The 20,283-nt window shown below is 38.8% G+C and overlaps 1 protein-coding gene across 4 annotated transcripts in view; it reads left to right on the top strand.

Annotated features, from left to right (window-relative positions):
- The window catches only part of Mid1 (midline 1), a 338,517-nt gene that overhangs the window by 261,792 nt on the left and 56,442 nt on the right, over positions 1 to 20,283 (top strand). For all 4 annotated transcript variants that reach the window (XM_005411393.2, XM_005411391.2, XM_005411397.2 and 1 more), the window contains exon 3: positions 14,275 to 14,370. In XM_005411393.2, coding sequence (XP_005411450.1) covers positions 14,275 to 14,370 — 96 coding nt within the window. The remainder of the gene's footprint in view (positions 1 to 14,274; positions 14,371 to 20,283) is intronic.

Genomic DNA, 20,283 nt, shown 5'->3' on the forward strand with positions numbered 1-20,283 from the left:
GCCCCTCCCCAGATCACCTCAGACTCTCCAGCCCCACCATATTCCTCCCTATGCTTAGTGAGCTCCTTTTTTCCCCTCTGCCTCCGGCCCTTCAGGGAAGACTGAAGAAGATGGGACAGGCCAGATAACGGGGCCAGATAACAAAGACCGAGTACGTCACAGCATCACAAAGTGTCCATCATGAAAGGAAGCGGGGGAGAGCAACACAGGGACAACTTAGCCTCCACTGAGCTTCTCATTTCTTTTCATAAAGCTAAGAAAAATTTTAAATGCACACACACGGAAGGATGTTAGACACTGGTGAGTCTCAAACTTCGGCACTCATCGGAAGCCTTAGGAAGGCTGATTACAGCATGGATTGCTGGGCTCCACTGCAGAACTGGAGTCAGGCGGTCTGGAGTAAGGCCCAGTTTGTATTTTTCAGCAACTCCCAGAACCGCTGCTGGTCCAAGCTACCTTTCAAGAACTTCCTGTCTACCTTCCAGGGCCTGTGGAAAAGATGGGACTTGGGAATTTTTCACTGTTATAACTGGTAATTCACCTCCAAGTACTCTGGCTATTGGACAGCTTTTTCTCACTGGCTTAACAGCAAATGGCTTTTGTAAAGGGTGACTTTGACTAGTTAACAAAACATTGTATATGTAAATGAAAATATGTCCAGAAAATAAGAGGTCATCATTGTATTTCTGAAATACAATGTCTTTGGTCATGTATACACCATTGAACTCTCTTGGGAAAATGGCTTAATATTTTCTGTAAGGCACTGTAAGTTAAATAATTAACTTCCTAGAAAAAAAGTTTCAGGCAAATGGCTCTCAATCAAAGAAACTAATACTATCACTCTGGTTTCCACCTTTGCAAATATTTGCATTTTATCGATTAGACTACCAAGGTTCCTAGTTTTCAGGGGACTTGTATTGTCTGAGTTGACCTTTGAAACTATCTGGGTAGGACAGTAAATATATTCTTTTTGTTATCAGAGTTTTGAAACTTTTTTTCCCTAAATCTTTCACTTAATGCATATAAACATTGTTGAATAATAAACATTTGGATTATACTTTTGTTATATTCTTGAAATAACCAATGGACAAAATTTATAGGATGCAATGCTTTTTCAGTGTATAAAATAAATAACTATTGAAGAGTTCTTTTTAGGCATGAAGAACTTGAATGATTCAGCAAAACATATATTTTCCACATAAAAACAATATCTTCTAAAGTTCTTACCAGCAACAATGTGTATTTCCCTGACGGGCACTGTTCCTGGGGGATCATCTGTACTAAATTCACATAAACTCACATTTCTATATACACCCATTTATTTTGTTCCTATCCTTGCATAAATATATAAGACACTGGATACAATATTTAGTCTAAGTCACCCCTAAAGTGTAAAATTCGTTAGTGGATCAAATCATTCTTTTCTGTATACTGTATCACAGAGCCTGTTTCTCCGTTGTGAGCAATGGTTCTCAACCTTGCTTAAATATTAGAATCTCCTGAAGTGCTTTTTAAAATCCTACTCCCTGAGCATACATGGTGGTGCAGCTTGTAATCCTAGCACTATGGGAGGCTGAGACTGCCTCCAGAAAAAGGCTGGGGATGTAGCTCAGTGAGAGGGCCCTGGATTCCATCGCCAGTAATAATAATAATTTTAAAAAGCTGTCTTCCCACTCTTTGGACTTCTCTGGAGACCAGGCCATTCCATTCAGACTGCCTAGCTGAGAAGCTGGTGTCTCCAGGTCATTATGGTGTGCAAGGAGGTAAAAACTTACTCATGAACAGTCGCCATTTTGCTTTCTTCCCTACCTTTGAAATGTCTTCAATTTCAGCCCAGTGAGAATCAGGTTCAACAAACAAACATAATCCTCATCAGTACTACTGACGGCTGAGACAAGATGGTGAAGTTAAAGCACAAAGGATGCAATGAATTTCAAGAATTCGAGATTCAAACTTTCTGAACTTCAGGCAAAGGGCTGTCTTTGAAGGTTACTCAGGGCTGAAAAACAATGGCATGCTTTCATATTCTCCTTTGATTCTGTAGGCTATCCCAATAGGGGAATTCTCTTACATAACATTGATTTTGTAAATTTTGAACAGACCAGACCCACTTTGAATAGAATGGAATTTTAATCTATTTTTTAAGCCAGCGAGTGTAACCTTTGTTGACTTTACATACTTTTTTGCACCACCCATGTGGGGATATGAATATTGTGCAAAATATGAACCCTTCCTGGGAATACCACAAATTCAAGAGCAAAGCTGGCCATGTATTGAATTTTAATAATCATTTCTGCAGCTGGTCAGAAAAAGACATTTTCTTCTAAATCTTGAAAAATTGGAAGATAAATATTGCTGGAGAAGCAAAGCAAATCATAGTTATTTGTGCAATATTATTAGATAAAACATTTTTTACTGTTTTAGGTTGAAATGTATTTGGCATATCCAGGGCAACTGACATGAAATAACATGCTGGCTTAGAAAAAGATTCAGCCTTCCCAAAGTATTTGGAAAATAAAAATGTATTCTTACCTATCCAAGACTAACTATTCTCTATGAGACTAATTTGACATTCAGATCTAGTAAAAATGTTTGATTGTATCAGTTAAAACCCTATTTAAGTAGGAAGGCCAGAACATGTTCATTAATGAGTATCTGGAAATGTCATCATCTACTTAAGATGGAAGGAAGGGGGATAAGATCAGCATTATTCAATCCCTGAGTGATGGAGGAAGTAAAGCTTGAAGTGACATATATAAACAACAAGTATGACATCCATCAATATCAGGGGATTTTGTAGACATTAATTATGCAGTGCTCTAAATCTCCCTTAAAGGTGTGTTTTATGATTAAAAAAAGAAACTGGGGGAAGTAGAATTGATGGAGACAGCAATCAGTGAATAATTCCACATTCCGTGAGCACTTATAACCCAACACTTTATATCCTTATGCACGGAGTGGAAATAATGGACTAATCCCCGGGCTGCACATTCTTTACTCACCCTTGCTCACTTTCTTGCTATAGTAACTTTGACTGCATAAGACTGGCGTTTTGTTCCTCTTCCTCTGCTTGTATTTTCTGCTTCTCTGAACAAAAGTCTCAAATAAAACAGGAAATTCTTCAGTCATTGTATTTCACTCGTGATTCAAAGTGACTTTTGTGTGGTGTGAGCTAAAAATTATTTTGGTGGTGAACTAAACGATTCTTCTTTAGAAATCTGAGTACTTGAAGGATTGGAGTTTGGTGTATACTCCTACACTCCCATGGGTAGGGGGTGAAAAAGTTAAGTGAATTGAATTATATGGAAATTTTTATATGACACTAACCAACAGAAAACATGCTGTACACAAACTAATAAAAAGTAGTTGGATAGTTAAGAAAGAAAGAGCTTCTTTTTTTAAGTAAAGAGTGATTTTCAGCAAATGGCCAAATAATAAATATTTCTGTCTTCACAGGTGCAAGAACTCAACACTGTTATTGCACCACAAAAGTAGCCATAGATAGGCCATGAACAAATGGGAGTGTCTGTTTGCCAATAAAACTTTATGGACACAGAAATCCGAATGTTTTATACTTTTTGCGTGTCACAAATGTTATTCTTCTTTTAATTAAAAAAAAACCTATTTAAAAACAAAAACCATTCTTAGCTAGCAAGCTATACAAAAACGAGGCAGCATGTAGGATAAGGCTTGTGGGCTATAGTTTGCCAAACTCTGGTTTAAGAGATTAAATATACTCCCAAATATATTTCCAATTTGTGAGATTTTTCACCTCAGCAATCTACTATAAAGCTATTTATTGTTTCACAGTATTTTCTTCACTGTGTAATTTTTCAAGGACAAGTAAGCTGCCTCTCTGGGTGTGCTGCGGCAGCCCAGGATGCCGTGTGAGGAAGGATCAGACACTGCGCAGAGAGGCAGATGGGCAGCGGGAACAGCAGCAGGCGCACTGCTAAATTGGCCTGTCCGTGGCTTTCCCCTACATCATAATCTCACACAATCCTTCTTCTATGTCCTACTGATAAGTATTTTGGTCATAATCTTGGAAGGATTTCTCTCCAGGCATCAATTTTGCAATTGAGCCCGTTACTTTTAAATTTTTTGTTAGTACATGTTTGCAATGCATACTGTTTGCATTCATATTAGGAGTAGATGTGTGTACTCCGCATATCTTAATTCCTTTTATTCCTTTTACCCTCCATCTGTCTCATCCTCTTTGCAAATGATCTAACTCCCTGTTTCCTAGAGCCTTTTATTTTGCTCTTTATTTATACTCTGTGTTTCTCATATAAGTATTTTGTTATTTAAGCTTGTGTGCAAGGTTTATATCACTTAATATTATGGTCTTAAAGTGCACCCATTTTCTTACAAATGATTCAGATTTATCCTTTTTATGGCAGAGTAGTGCTCCATTGTGTAAAAATGACGTATTTTCTACATCCATTTGTCTGTTGATGGAGATATAAGCCACTTCCAAGATTTAGCTCTTATGGGCTGTGCTGTTATAAACATGGGTATGCCTGTATCATTGTGGTATGATGTCTTTAACTCTTTGGGGAAGATACTTAGAAGAAGAATAGCTGGGTTGAATGGAACTTCTAGTTTTAGGGGGTTTTTAGTAATCACCATACTGATTTCCAGAGTGGGAGAATTTCAAAGATTCCTGGTAGTACAGTTTCATTTGATATTGATACTCAAAACTAACAATGCATTTAATGGTCAGTTGCTCATCTCTCATTCTAGGCAGAAGCGAAGCTGGGGATGAGGAATGAACAAAAAAGGGCATTTGCATCTGTAATACCTGGAAACAGCTAGTCATCATGGAATCTGTTAAACTGTCCCAAATGAGTATAGCTATATAATGACATCTGTTTCTCTCCATTCAAATTGGAAACTCTTCTAAAGCATGAACAGTCTTTAAAAATTATTCTCTGTGTACTGTTGACTACCAGGTTAGAAAAATAAACATTGAACTCCTGGTGATGGAATTTATAAATATATGTAGCAGATTCTGTGGTGTTAATATAAAAATTTCAAATAAAACCTGACAAGGTAAATACAGTATCACATATCAAAATGACTTAAATTGTAGTCCGTGGAACACTAGACTTAAATTTGTATGCAGATTGTGTTTTATTAGGTTTTTGAAGTTCCCTGGGCAGCCTGTCTTGCTGGGGCATTTGGAATCGGTAACTATCCTAACCAATGAAAAAAGGCATTAAAAATTAAACCAATATAAATCACGTATATTTGCACTCTGTCATGACTCCAACCTGAAGATAGTGTCAGACTCCTGCAATGTAATTAAAATATCTTAAGAGTTCAGTTACATATCAGGAACTTATGCTTTTATGCAGGTGGCGTATGTTAATACAAGTGTGTTTTCATATTAAGGATTGTGATTAAAGTACCTTAGGAAAAAAGGATACATGTTGTGGCAGTCAGTGTGTCTGTACCTAATGGTGCTGGAGTGCTGGTGTTGGGTGTCCCAGCTTCGAACACAGTTCCTGAGCGTCACTCTGAATATTACGGAATGAAACAAGCCAGATCTCTGTTTCCCTTGAAAGGGATCCAGACCTAATATACTTTAAAGACATTCTGAAGTACTGGCTTCAAAATAAGAGCAAACATTCTTTAAGACCTGGGCAAACCCAAGAGGAATTACTGAAATCTCCTGTTTCAAGCATACATTTTAATAGTAGTGTTCAATGACAAGTCATTAAATTCCAGCAACCTGACTCTTAGGTACAGGTCTCCAAAGGCTAAAATTAGGAGCATTTGTCTGCTTACCTTGCTGTTTGATTGGGTATTGCTGTACATGGAAGTACAAAGCTCATCTGTTAAGCTGGATTTACTATTCTCTGTTGGTGTTCATATCCATGCCTGAAGGCTCCTATTGAGAATGGTGTGAAGTCAGCTGCCCCACCGTGAATTGTTAAATGATCAACTCAAGTAAATCTTGGTAAAAATACATAACACAAAGGAGGTTGATTACTGCTGCATCAAAATACAGTAGAAATGCATGCATTAAAATCAAAATGATAGGAAAATTTATTCCTTTTTTGCAGAAATCTTCATTCTTTCCCCTTTTTCTCCTCCTCTTCTTTTTTCCTCTTTCTCTATTTTTCTTTTTGTGGTACTGGGAATTGAACCTAGAACCTTGCACTCAGCTACATCCTCAGCCCTTCTTTATTTTATTTTAAAACAGGGTCTTATTTAGTTGCCCAGGGTAGACTCTAACTTGTGATCGCCCGTTTCAGCCTCCTGAGTTGCTTGAATTACAGGCATGTACCACTGCACGTGGCAGCCTCATTCTTTAAGCAACACCATATACAACTTTATCTTTCACCAGCTTGAATTGTAATCTTTTAGTTATTACTTAAAAATTGAATCTGCCTCCTTCCATCCTTACTTTTCAAATGATCACTTTGTATTTGTTTTTTTTTTGTTTTGTTTTGTTTTTTGACAAGGTCTCGCTATGCAGTTCATGCTGGGCTTGAGCTCACTTTTTAGCCCAGGCTGTCTCGAACTCACAGTGATCCTTCTCCCTCAGCCTTCCGAGTGCCAGGATTATAAGCAGGCACCACCACACCGGGCCAAAGGATCATTTTAAATTGTTCATATTTCTCTTTGCTGGAAATAGTGGGAGGGCAGTGTTGAATTCCATCAAGTGGTAGCATCCTTAGTAAAACTTTACTGTATTGGTCAATCTGTTGTCACTGTAATAAAGTAGCAGAAGCAGCTAACTTTATGAAGAGAAAAGATTCTGGAGTTTCAAGGGCATGACACTTTCATTGACTTAGTTTTGGTGAGGACGTTATGGTAGATGACTCATGGAAATGGTGGAAGCACATGGTAGAGATATCTTAAGCCAGAAAAGCCAAACTCAGAATTGTATAACAACACTCATGAGAGAATTACCAAAAACCCATAAGAACTACCTTCCAAGGACATGTCCCTAGTGATCTAAGTACTGCTTGTTCAGCCTTATCTTTGAAAAGTTCCACCAGTTTCTAATGGTGCCACTCTGGGAACCAAGCCTTTAATCACAGTATGCTCTTAGGGAATACTCAAGCCACACCTAAGCCACAGCTCTTAGCCTTCTCGACAATGAATGTTAGTACATCCTTTCTCCTTACAGAATAAGAGTACTGTAAAAACAATCACTTGGGAAAGACATAATAAATTAAGGCTCAGAGTAACATGGCCCAGTTTCAGAATTTGAAATAGACATATCTGTGATAATTGCTACACTCTCTCCCTATTTATGTAAATCTGTGTTTACAAGAATTTGTTCAACAGTATTGCATTTGCCTTTCCAGAAATCTTATGATCTGGATGCAGTTATATAACATTTCTTGAGAATACTTCTAAAGTGTGAAAGCCCTCTTCTTAGATTCAGACTCAACTCTACAAATGAGAAAAGCCTTAAGGGTAGAAAGTGTTGTTTTCACAATCTATAGTAACTGCTGAATTACTAATTAGTTTATTTACTACATTTGATTGCGGAAGAGTTATCCAATGAATGTTCAGTTTTCCATACTGAGTGTTCCCACACAAATATTTGGAGAATATGCAGTGGGAAGCAACTAAACCATGATGAGTATACAGCAGATATTCTATACATGCTATGGCTTTGTTCTGTTGTCTCGTTCACATTAGAATTATTTACTGTTATGTAGATGCACTCCAGCCAGATGGAAAAGCACATACCCATACCTAGGCGTAGGGACAAATCTGGCTCCATGGAAGAGCTGTCTCAGCATGGCTGGAGCACAGCATGGGGGCTGGGGAATGAGGGAAATAGATGCATGTGCAAGACTGAACACCAAGGGAAAAGGAATTTTCCTTTCAGACTAGGAGATGACAAAGTCTTTGTAGACCCAAGAGCATGAAATAGTTATGTGAACATTCATTGAGATTTAGGACCTCTTTCATTAGTTTTGATTTAAGGATTTGAACCCTCTTAAAGAATATTGTTCTTTTGAGAAAAAAAGACATTTAGGATCTTATGTACCTTTTAGAAATATACATACGTATGTCTCAAATAGGAGGCAGCAGCCTAGGTGGAAATTCTGAGAACAATCACAGTATCATGGAATATGAGCAGATTTGATTTAATTTTGGGGATTTTTTTTTTCCCGGTTCCAGGAATCGAACTTACAACCTCACGCTTGCCAGGCAGGTGCTGTGCCGCTGAGCTAAATTCCCAGCCTCTTGATTTAGTTTTGTGGGGAAATGTAATCTGAGAATGATTGGGATATATTCTTATAGTATGCGCTATTAAATAAAAATATATGGGAGAAATAATTTATGAAATATATGGGCAAACTTTCAGTTTGATAGGGTAACCACCAGTCTTGAAAAAGAGCTTACTGTGTCCAACATGCTGTGAGTAGATACTCTTCGAAGGGCATTCGCATACTTCTAATCTCCTGGGCAGTTACATGAGGAAACTGAGGCAAAGAGAACTTAAAAACTTATCAACGGTTTTAGAGCTAGTCTTTGAACCCAAGTAGACTTGGACCAGGTTTTGTGTGCTTAACTATTATATTCCTCAGATTAAAATATCTATAGACCATGATGCTACTGAATTTTCTTTAGGCTTTTTGAGTTCTATCAGGCTAAGCTTTCTAGCCATAGGTAAAAATCCTCTCAATGTCTTGCATGGAAGGAATACTTCCTAAATCTCAGGGAGTGGCATCTGTTTCAGACTTACATAAAAGGTTGTGGATAAAGATTAGTATTTGACAGGAAAAGGCATACATCTACCAGTGGCTCAGAAAATGTCAACACTTTGGCTTTTATCCTCTACGTCAGTGGTGGTGAACCTTTTAGAGCTCTCAATAGTAACAACCTACTGCAACACATGTGCCATAGGTTTGCCACCACTGTAGACCAAAGATTGGCAAATGATTATGGGCCAAGTCTTTCTCACGACCTGTTTTTATAGATAAAGTTTTATTGCAACACAACCCTGCCCATTCATTTGCATAGTGTCTATGGCTGCTTTCATGTTAAAACAACAACAGAATTGAATTGGTGTGACTTAGAGCACAAAGCCAATAAAGGTGAAAGCATTTGCTGTGTGGCTTTTGACAGAAAATTTTGCTGAACCCTGTTCTAAATACACGTGCTACACTGTCCATTGTGGTAGCGCCTAACCGCATGTAGATGGTGTGAATTCCATGTGTTATAAGTGTAAAACACATTATATTCCAAACACAGAGTAAAAACAATGTAAATCAACTCACCAACTTTCAAATATTTACAGTGGTACCTTGGTTCATGGACTTAATTCATTCCACGATTTGGGGGAAGATGGCTATGTTCCTGTGTGGGGAAGGAGGCCGTCATTGTGTCCCTCGCCCGATATGGAGTTCCTGAACCATAGCAAAATTTTGCCGAACACTTTTGTTTGTGAACTGAGTTGTTTGCAAAGAGGAGCATTCGTGAACAGAAGTACGACTATGTTATACATCGAAATGATATTAATTAAAATTTGTTTTGCTTATTTCTACTTTTTAGAATGTGAGTACTGGAAAATTTAACACGTGACTTGAATTTGTGACTCAGTCACATTGTTGTTGTTGTTATTGCTCTGGAGCCTGGAATTGGGAGGTTCTGTGACCTGTAGAAAAAATCACAGAGGGGAAATGAGGGAAGGGAGGAAATGATCTCTCTCCTGTATTTGAAAATATCTTTCTAAAACAACAAAAAATTTAAATGTAACTATTCCTTATAAGAGGGAAGTTTCCAGAAGTATGCATTCGGTTGTCTATGGAAACAGTCTTAGATGGGTTCCTGTAGAAGCAGACTCTGACTGAGAATTTGAATTGGTAGGTGAACCAGGAAGCACCTGGAAGGGATAGGAAACAGGGAAGGGAAGGAAGCAGAAAGAGGGCATATTAATGAGAGTGTTTTTGCTGTGGATTCACATTCTCCCTCCCAATGGGGCCCTGGGGAGGATTTTATATATCCAGTGTCAGAATGGTCCCACCCAGGTAAAGAAGCTGGGCTGTTCATCCCTTGGTTGCCAATAGTTTCCAGTGGAGGACGTCTCCTAGGGGCGTCAACCATCCCTCAGACTCCCTAGCACTGCGCCCTACCTGCCTGCCTGGAGCCTGGGGCAGAAAGGCTCAGGGCGTTGCAAGAAAAAGTCATCAGCAAACAGAATGATGTCTGCCCTTGCAGTTTCTAGCACTGAAAACAAACTGAACGTGTTATCCTCAAATCTACAATTTTAACAAACATTCTTGTAGTTTCCCAGTGTATGTGTTTATTTTCTCATAGGTGCTTAACAGTAGCATAGGTTGGTGACTGACCATTATCCTCTCATTATGGATAGAAGAACTGAGCCCAAGACGTGTCCATAGTCATTTGCCCCAGAGAGTTCAGTTGGGACAGTTGCCTTGGTTTCCTTGCTTGTATGAGATCACTCATGCCTCACTCCTTAGGTTTCCACAAAGCTTGACCTGGTATGGAGATGTAAACATTTTCAGTTTTTGAAGGTGACAAGGAGAAATTAAAACAAATGTTTTTGCATGCTGTAGAATTTTTTATATTGACTTAATCGCACGGTTTTTACCCCAAAAAGTTCTCTCTCTTTTGTACAATGCACAGTCAAAATCAAGAGGTAATAGACCCTGCTGTCCACCACACAGGATGTTAATGATAGAGTGAAATTCCATAAAAACCTCCAGAGAAGTGCCTGTAGTGGGAGTGTGTGGATGCCTGGCTTATTGAAGTCTGGATTGCGTTACCTTCCCATTACCCAGATGCTCGTCCCAAGTGTTTTCAGCTCCTTTGGTACTAGTGTCTCTCTCTGAGCTTAATTTCCCTTTATTGTATTTCTAACTGACTCAGTAATTCTTTACGGACTTCACTAACACTTGTACCATTTAAATTTGGAGAACCCCAAAGGATCTGGATAGGTCAAAGTGTTTAAACCACAGGCTTTAGTCTATGTATTAATTGATTAAAAACAGATTTTACACATGATGTATACTTAATAAAAGGAGGGAAAGTAACCGATGTTTGTAAAATCTAAATGTGTTGGAGTGCATTTATTTGGCTCTGATACTGACTAGCTTTAGAGAAGTCATACCTATGACAATTGAACTGTAAACACTTAGATGATGTATTTCCCTACAAATTTCCTGCTGTGAAGGGTCAGCCAAGAAGAAAAGTAAAAGGATTCCCTAAGATTAACACAGCAGAAGAAGCTGACTAATATATCATACAATAGTCGAATCTAAATCAAGGACACTGACTAATGGAATCCCTCAGAATTATTCTCTAGTCTCTGACCACAAAGTACTTACCAACTGCAGTTCATTTAATTTGTACATTTTTCTTGTCTTTTTGAGACAGGGTCTTGCTGTGCACTTCAGGCTGGCCTTGAGCTCACGTTGTAGCCCAGGCTGGCCTCTAACTCGCAAAGATCCTCCTGCCTCAGCCTCCCAAGTGCTGGGATTACAGGCGTTTGCCACCATGCCCGGCCTAGTTTGTTCAATCTAAACAGTAGAAAACCTTTTGGCTTCTTTTCCCCCAGGGGAGCAGCAGAGTTGTCAAAAGGTCTGAAAGCAATTTTTTCTTTGATGCAAGCACAGCATCATTAGGTGGCACTTAAAATCATTCTGTGTGGCTCACTGTATGACTTTCTGTGTGGCTCATTGTATGACATTCTGTGTGGCTCATTGTATGACTTTCTGGCCTTTCCTTGTATCCCATCTTAAAGTGAGGAACAGTATTTTTTTTCTTCTTTGAAATAGTCATATTTGAAATGCTTTGAGTGTTTCAAAAACAAAATTGAAGATTTCTTGTTCGTATTCCAGTCTGGATGAAATAGGTGCAGTCTGTCTCTGCAATATGAACAAATTAGAATTCTACGTAGACTATTTTAAAGAATACACAACCAAGCTTAAAAATAGTGAAAAAGCCCCAAAGATCAGAAATGAAAGAAAGTTTAGAACGGTGAGGGGGCCTGAAGCACAGCTGCTCCCAAGAAGTGGAGATGAGATGGCGCCCTGGGGACATGAGGATCACTGCCTGCCACAGAAGCCCCATGTGGCAGGAGGCAAAGATTCCGCCGTCCACACAATGGGCTCAAAAGACACCTCACACCTGTCCTGGTCTTGAAGCCAGATACAGCGCTCTCATGGAAGGAAACAGGGGCCCTGAGCCAAATCAGGATCTGTGCTTCAGTTGCACATGGGGGGTCTCGTGGGAGTGCTCTCTTTGGGGAAAGAAGCCTAAGTCCTAACCTTGCAGTGTGCATCTCACCTGGCTGGGCTATATCAATCCCCAAATTACAGCACAGGGAACAGAAGTCATGTCAGATGAACTGCGACACAAAACTGACAAGACACAAAATGAAATTTGATCCTTGCAAAACATTAAGCAAACACAGGGAGACATGGAATTGCCCTTTCTCAAAATAGCTTAAGAATATGGACATTAATCTCCCTCGAAATTATGGAGAAGGGACTTGCCTCTTTAGAAAGCACAGAAAGCAGTTCACCAAGAAAAGGGAAATGTGATAAAGAATCTCCTGGGAGTGCAAATGCACTCATTGAAAGAAAGTGCAGGCAACAGAATAAATGCCAGATTAACCTGTTTAAGAATAACCTGAGATTTCTGCTTCTGGTACATTCATTTTAAGAATCAGGTAAAAAATAATTCTTTCCCTTAATATGTCTTTCTAATTAAAAACAGCTAGAAAAGTCAAACAAGCTAAACTTTTTCTAAATGCTACAACATAATGAACTGTTATCACCTTTCAGAACTTGTTATTTTTCAAAATCTCTCCCAAATTTCTTTGTCATTTCTGTTTTCTGTTTTGCAACTGCAAGATGGAATCATGGCTTTTTGCATGCTGGACAAGTGCTGTACCACAGAGCACCCAGCCGCCCAAATCTCCTTTCTTGGATGGCATCATAAATTTGAACTCTATTGTCTTTTTCATGAAATTTCCCACTGTTCCATATCTTTGCTATATTTGGGAAACTGTCTACATTGCAAAACACATAGTTTCCTTAGCCCTTTGGCCTCTCATACTTCCCTGATATTACCATGACACTGATCTAGTCCCTGCCCACGGAGAACTCTTCTTCAGTCTTGTTTCTGCCGTTTCATCTTCCCAAGAAGTTCCCATTCTTGCCCAACAAAAACACACTGACCCTCCTTCCAGCCTCAACTAAAGGACTCTGTCTTCTTAGAAACCTTCTCCAGGCAGCTATCAACTCCCTGCTTCCCTCTTTACAGTATCTCTCTCCCATTGCACAGCCATCTCCCTGTGAACAATAGATATATTTTACTTTTACTTCTCCAGTGTCTCTTGCAGAGTTTGATGTATTCTAAAAGCTTAATAAGTACATGTAGAAACAGATAAATGTATGTATGTATGTATGGAAGTGTGGATGGATGGATCGTATACATGAAGAGCATGTGAAATGGAGGAGTGGACAAATTTAATGAGTTTTACCTAGAACAAAAGTTTGTTGTGTCTGAAAATATGATTCAACATTCATTCAGGGAACTTTAAATTTGATGCTTTAACGGAATAGGGACTAATTCTCTAGTCTTAAGCAGGATAGTGATATAAATACAGTGTACAGGGAAATTGGATCTAGCACTGATAGACAAAGAATGTACTATGACTGAGTAAATGTGTATGACAAAGACTTCTTATAAATGCCTATAAATGGCCATATTGTCAAAAGTATCTGCTCAATTCAAACTTTCTTCCAAGATTAACCTCACCTGACCATTAAATGGTAAATCCTGCAAGTCTAATAGTTGGTGATTTGATGTAGGATTATATTCCTTATATTATTGCTATTTTTGATTCAGGTAAAGGAATAAAAATCCAATTACTAGCTTTCTCCCTACCTCATGACCTAACGATAATTGATAGCTAATATTCAGTTAAATATAGGTAAGTTAGTGCAAAAAGCAGGAGCAAAAAAATGTAATTTGAATATTTCTAAAATTTTCTTTGAAGGTAACTTTTGAAATTCTAATTTAAGGATGGGGAGATAGCTCAGCAATGCAATGCTTGCGTGGCAAGCACAAAGTCCTGAGTTCAATTCCCAGTACCAAAATAAATAAATAAATAAAAGAAATTCTAGTTTAAATCTAAATATATTTGAAATTGCATTGATTTCATTGAAGTATCGAAAAGTGCATCTATTTTTCCTGATATGAGTAATGTTGTGTGTACTAAAGTAGAAAAGCATAGAGAATAACATGTTTCCTGTCTTTTTTGAACAGCAAAATTTAGAGAGTAACCTCACCAACCTTATTAAGAGGAACACGGAACTGGAGACCCTTTTGGCTAAGCTCATCCAAACCTGTCAGCATGTTGAAGTGAGTATCTCTCTGTCTCTGTCCGGTACACTTCATGCGGAAAATGCTAGTTCATGATTTTTATATACTCATACTTTCTAATTTTAAAACAGAACTCTCTTGAAATTAAATCTTTTGAACAAACAAAACATATTAGTTGTTTGAAATTGGAAACAATTAGCACCTCAGAGAATCTTGCCCCATCCGGGGCCACCCCACCCCCTGCCTTGACTGCTGTCCCTGGACCCAATATTATATACCATTCCTAATACTGTAGGTTTTAATCAGCCTCATGAAGAACAGCCAAAAAAGCACTGTTTGTAAGGTGCTCTGTTAGTTCACTCGGGCTGCTGTAACAAATTAGCACAAATTTGAACAGCATAAAACAACAGAAATTTATTTTCTCACATTTCTGGATGCCAGACGTGCAATGCCCAGGTGTCAGGGGCGGGGCTCTGTCTGAAGGCTGTAGAGGTGGATCCTTCCTGCCTTTTCCCATCTTCTTGTGGCTGGAGGCAGTTCTTGGTGTTCCTTGGCTTATAGCTGCAGCACTCGAATCTTCACCTCTGCTGTCACATGCCATTCTCCCCATGTCTGTCTTGTTTGTGTCCAAATTTCCTTTTTCTTATAAAGATGAAGGCTCATTCACCCCATTCTGATTCCACTTTCAACTTGATAGAAAGCTTCAAACACTTTCTATTCTTAAAGTTTGTACTTTTACTTACAAGTGCTATCTTGGTGATTGGAAAGTTAAAACTGATCATGACTTGGCAACTTTTTCTTTTTTCTTTTTTTTGGTACTGGGAATCGAACTCAGGACCTTGTGTTTGCCAGGCAGGAGCTTATGCCACTGAGCTATATCCCCAGCCATTGTCAACTTTTCCAAACTCCAAATTGTTTGTACTTTTCTGCCATAGTGGCCCAGGGGTAGGAGTAGAGGTGCTTTTCTCTGCTATCTGAGCTACCCACCCCAGCTGTTTATCATTTGAGTGCTGAGAAGTGCAGTATCATAGGTGAGGAGGAACAGACAGAAGGAAAGCAAGCGGGCGTGGGCAGGGATCTAGCTCAGCAGCACAGTGCCTGCCTGGCAAGCACAAGGTCCTGAGTTCAAGTCCCAGTACAAAAAAAAAAAAAAAAAGGAAAGCATGGGGGTCAGTTGAGAGCAATGTGGAGGCACGAGACCAGATCTGATCATGCAGCAAGCCCACTGATTCATGCCATAGTTCCCTTCACTTTAAGAACTATGTGATCAAGGCAGAACCAGTCTTTCTTGCTTCACGTTGGATGGAGTCGCTGGGGTGTGGGCAGCAGGAGCAATAATAGCAGAACTGAGTCCTCTCCAGCCTTCTGCCCGCACTGAATTCACCTGTGCAATGACCTCCCCGGGAAAACACTGAGCCTTGTTGGTTAAATAACAGTAAAACTGATAATGAAGAAGCATAATGTTTCACTATTGTAAAGTGAATATGTATTATATGAACAAATGGATGAACAAAATAAAATAATCCATGTTCTATATTTTATTTTTATGATGTGATGGCATTTGATGTTTTGGATAATAAGAAAGAATTATTTCTCTTTGGCTAAAAAATTACCTGTGCTTTATGGAAAATCTTATAAGTGCTTTATGGACTGGGTGATTATTTCATTCAATTTCAGTGAGTTACTTCTTAAAGCATTAGTGTCTGGTTTCCATTATGGCTGGTAGTGATTTCAGAACAAATGCCTTGTTCCTAATGCAATATTAGTATGACTTGAATTTACAAAATGCTACTCATTTTAGCATGATGTAAAATTACATCCTATCATGTTCAGCAATTTTAGATGAGAGATAAATTCGAGAAATTGACAAGGAACCTATTTTTATTTCAGGAGATCAGATAGTATTTTAGTTGAGATACAGGCTTTTAAAATAACACTATTACTGAATCGATTGCAGCAGACTTGCAAATAGACACATACATGGCATTAAAATTACCTTAGACAAGGAATAAAGAATATTTATTCCTTTCCCTCTTGCTTTGTATAAATTCTTTGGAATGGAAACAAATGTTTGTGGGTGAATAAATTACGAACTTGGAAAATTTCTTCTAGATGAAGGTTAAATAAAATTACTCATAAGTTGAAAAATGATAGTAGTAGTACCTATTTTTACATTTATTTCCTTATTCCTAATTACTAATATTCTTGAAGAATAATTTTAAAAATTTTGTACATGCACTTTTCATGTCATAATCAAATGAATCCATGTCAGAAATTTATTTAATTTATTAATGAAGGAAAAACACAATGATAAAGCCTGCTCAAAAGAGGATACTGTAGGCAGGTGCAGTGCTAATAAATGCATAACAGAGTGAAAAGAATGAGAAATATCACATGCTTGTCCAAAAGCTGGAGAGGCTAGAGGTGCAGTTCAGTGTGAGGCCCTGGGTTCTATCCCTAACTAAGGCTGGCTCCAAGGAACATATACCATATAAGTTATACATACCCTTTGAAGGGACATAGTCTTCTCGTTGCCTTTCTGAGTTTTTGATAATTTTTCCTAAGCTGATTTTCTTGTATAGACTGTTGATCTTTGAACTGAATTTGTTAAACAGGTGCTTCAGGGTGAAAGTGTAAATTTTGACCTGGGATCAATTATTATTATTTATATTATGATTTGCAGTATTAGGAGTTGAACCCAGGACCTCACACAAAGCTACATCCACAGACCTCTTTTTATTTTTTATTTCAAAACAGAGTCTTTCTATGTTACCAAGACCCCAGACAGGCTTCAATCCTCCTGTCCTTGCCATCCTTCTGTATCAGCCTCCCAAGTAACTGGGTTATCAGTCTGTATCCCATCCCAGTTGCAGTCAGGTGTCTTAATTTAAAGGGTCACACCGGTTTGTTGATGCCCTTAGTGTGAAAGGAGCCCCCAACACGTGTGGCCCTGTGCTAGGTACCAAAAGGCCCTTCTCACAGGATGCCCAAAGTAGAAAACTGTATATGCCTCAAGAGATGTGTATTACATACTTCAGAATTTTGCAGAAACAAGAAATCACTTCCAGTTGGGGTGTGGAAAGGTAGCCAGCCATCCTGGACTACCTCGAAGTGGAGGTACCCTTTGGACGGATGGAGCAGAAGAAAAGCACTACTTTCAGAGTAAATGAAAGCATAGGGATGGGAAATGGATAATGCATGTCATAGAGCAAGGAGTTCATTCCAGAGAAGTGGAAGGATAAATAGGAACCAGCTTTGGAGAGACGGAAGCCTTTCGTATTGCATTTGCGTTTGAAGTTTGCTTTTGAAGGCTCAGTGCGTGTTTCACAATTATAGTTGGAACCCCTAACTCTTTTCAGGAAATGGTATTTTGGTTATTGGGAAAGTAATATGGGTGTTTTTGTGCAAAACAAATCACTCATGTAAGGGGAAGCTTTGCAGCACTAGGAAACTCCGAATAGCTAGTGGGATTTATTAGGCACCGGCATGCTATTCTTTTAAATTAGTGCAGTGGAAAAGAATTTCCTGATTCACATCCTAGGTTCCTAGACTGTACTTCTTTTTCCTCTTCCTGAAGGTGTCCTTGTGTTTGGGTACAGAGCATTCCTCAGGAAAATGATTCCCATGCCAGCTGGAGCTTAAAAACTCTGCATAGAGGCAACTCTTAATTGTTATAAATTAAATTGATGAATTCCTTTTCACTACTCAGAAGGAAATTCCACATCTTTATAAGTCCGTCCCCCCTCCTGGGGCTTCACCTCTGCTGTTCTTTAAAATGGAAGTGCTTGAAGGACTCTCCCCTCCCCCTCCTCTTGTTTTCATAACTTGCTTTACAAATGAGGGTACACAAATTAAACGGCTTTTTGATTGTGTAAGTGCCAGATCTTTTAACAACTAGAGAACAGACGGTATGTAGGCTAAGGCAGTTTGGGACACAGGAGGTAAAGGTATTGAAAGAGCAACTTCAGATAGATTCTCAAAAATTGACTTTGTAACTGCATGGCTAGGATTCTAAAAATGAACGGGAATTTTGCCCCTCTGGTTTATTTTATTCAAAAGAGCAGTACAGCAGAAAGTCCCCCTGGGAAGAATGTGGAATTAGTGTGAGATGGAGTGTAGAACAAACTTATGAGAAGTACGATCACTTAGAAGAAGTGATCATAATTGGAATCAGCTGCAGAAGTTACCTTTGTGCTAGGTCAAAAATGGATTATATTGCTTTCTTGTCACATCCCCCTCCCCATTTCCTTTGGAAAATCAGGAGACCTGGCTCATTAACTAAGCAAATATTAGAATGAGTGATGTACTCAAATTCTCCACACATTCAGAGAATCAAGCTCTTCTGTAGCACACACAACATGTTGACCCACGGTAGATGTTCATTTTAGGAATTACAGGTGACCGAGACTAAAAAATCACAATGAGATAGTGAGAGAGAACAACTGGGAAAGAGTGACTGATTTCCATAGCTATTTGGAGAAGCTGGAAGTCCAACAGACTGCACTCTTCTTAACCAAAGTCATCCAAGAAAGGCATGCCCTATTCTAGTATCCTCGCCAAGTCCTGGTCTGGGCTACTTTGGCTTTATCTTGTTTGTAATCACTTTTTAAAATTTTTCTTTACCAGTGTAATTGTTTTTCCTTTTATTTTAGTGTCAAGTTTGCTCTCCTGCTGAGGTTTCCCAGTGCTGTTGGCACGTGGAGTGACAAATTAGAAACCATTTTATTAGATCTCTGCTCCAATAATGAGCTCTGTAAATTGAGAGGATGGAGGAGGATGGGTTATTTGGGGGATTATGTAGCTTTAGAAAAATTGTAAAAAAGAATAATAACGTGTCAGCACACAACAGAGGAGAAGGCTGAGACAGGGAAATGCAAGCTCATGCCTAGCCCAGGCAACTCAGCAGCTTAGCAAAACCCTGTTTCAAAAGGGGGTGGAGATGTAGCTCAATGTGATGGCCCTGGATCTAGATTCTAGTATTGAAAAAAAACCTTGCCGAAACAGCTGAGGTCTGTAGAAGACTTTTAAGCCACTGACCAAACCCTAAGAGCAATGATTTATAAATCCTGGCATAATAAAAAATAACTGGGTCAAAAAGAAAGATGAATCTTTTCATTTAATTTTGTTGCATAGTTTTCTAGTGTCAAAACGTTCTCTCTCTGGGAACATCAACAATTGTTTCATCCAGAACCACTGGATGAAGACCAGCGTCCCAATGCACTGGTGCTGTTCATGTCTCATGGACATGCATGTGACCTGTGGTGGGTGTAGTGTCAAAGGTATCCTGTGGGGGACCAACTTGAATGTCTGAAGTTATAATGCACAATCACTTGCAATTAAAGATCAGATTCCAACCCATCTGACTCCTTGAAAGCATGCTTTTCAGAGTCAGCTTCTGGTTTCTCCACATAAACCGCTGTAGAAGAATGGTATTGTGATAGGGCAAACATGGCGGCATTCTGAAACTAGATTGCGTTTTTATGGTAAAGTTGATTCCTCAGGATTCCCATGGCAAATGAGAAAAGAAATGCTTGGCCTGTAGGGAATGTTGTCATTTCAGAGAAAAATTCATTTTTTGACTACTGCACTGTATACTATAGGCATATCCAGTTTATGCCACTAGATTTACTAAAATTGGCAATTTAGGAAGCAAACACTTTTTATTTTTGGTGAAGACTAAATTTCATTGTAAAAGAATGTCTAACATGTTTCAGAATGTCTCCCCTTGGATAAAATGCCTTTGCCTTAAAAAATTTATTTATAATGGGCATTGGATACTGTTACTTTTGTGGCCTCAAACTCTCAGTGATCTTCCTGCCTCTGCCTTCTTTTTTTATTTTATTTTATTTTATTTTTTATTTTTTGGTTTTTCTCCGGTCCCGGGAACCGAACTCACGACCTTGCGCTTGCCAGGCAGGCGCTTTGCCACTGAGCTAAATCCCTAGCCCCCCT

Source organism: Chinchilla lanigera, unplaced genomic scaffold (assembly GCF_000276665.1).
Source record: "Chinchilla lanigera isolate Chin_1 unplaced genomic scaffold, ChiLan1.0 scaffold00143, whole genome shotgun sequence".
NCBI lineage: Eukaryota > Metazoa > Chordata > Mammalia > Rodentia > Chinchillidae > Chinchilla > Chinchilla lanigera.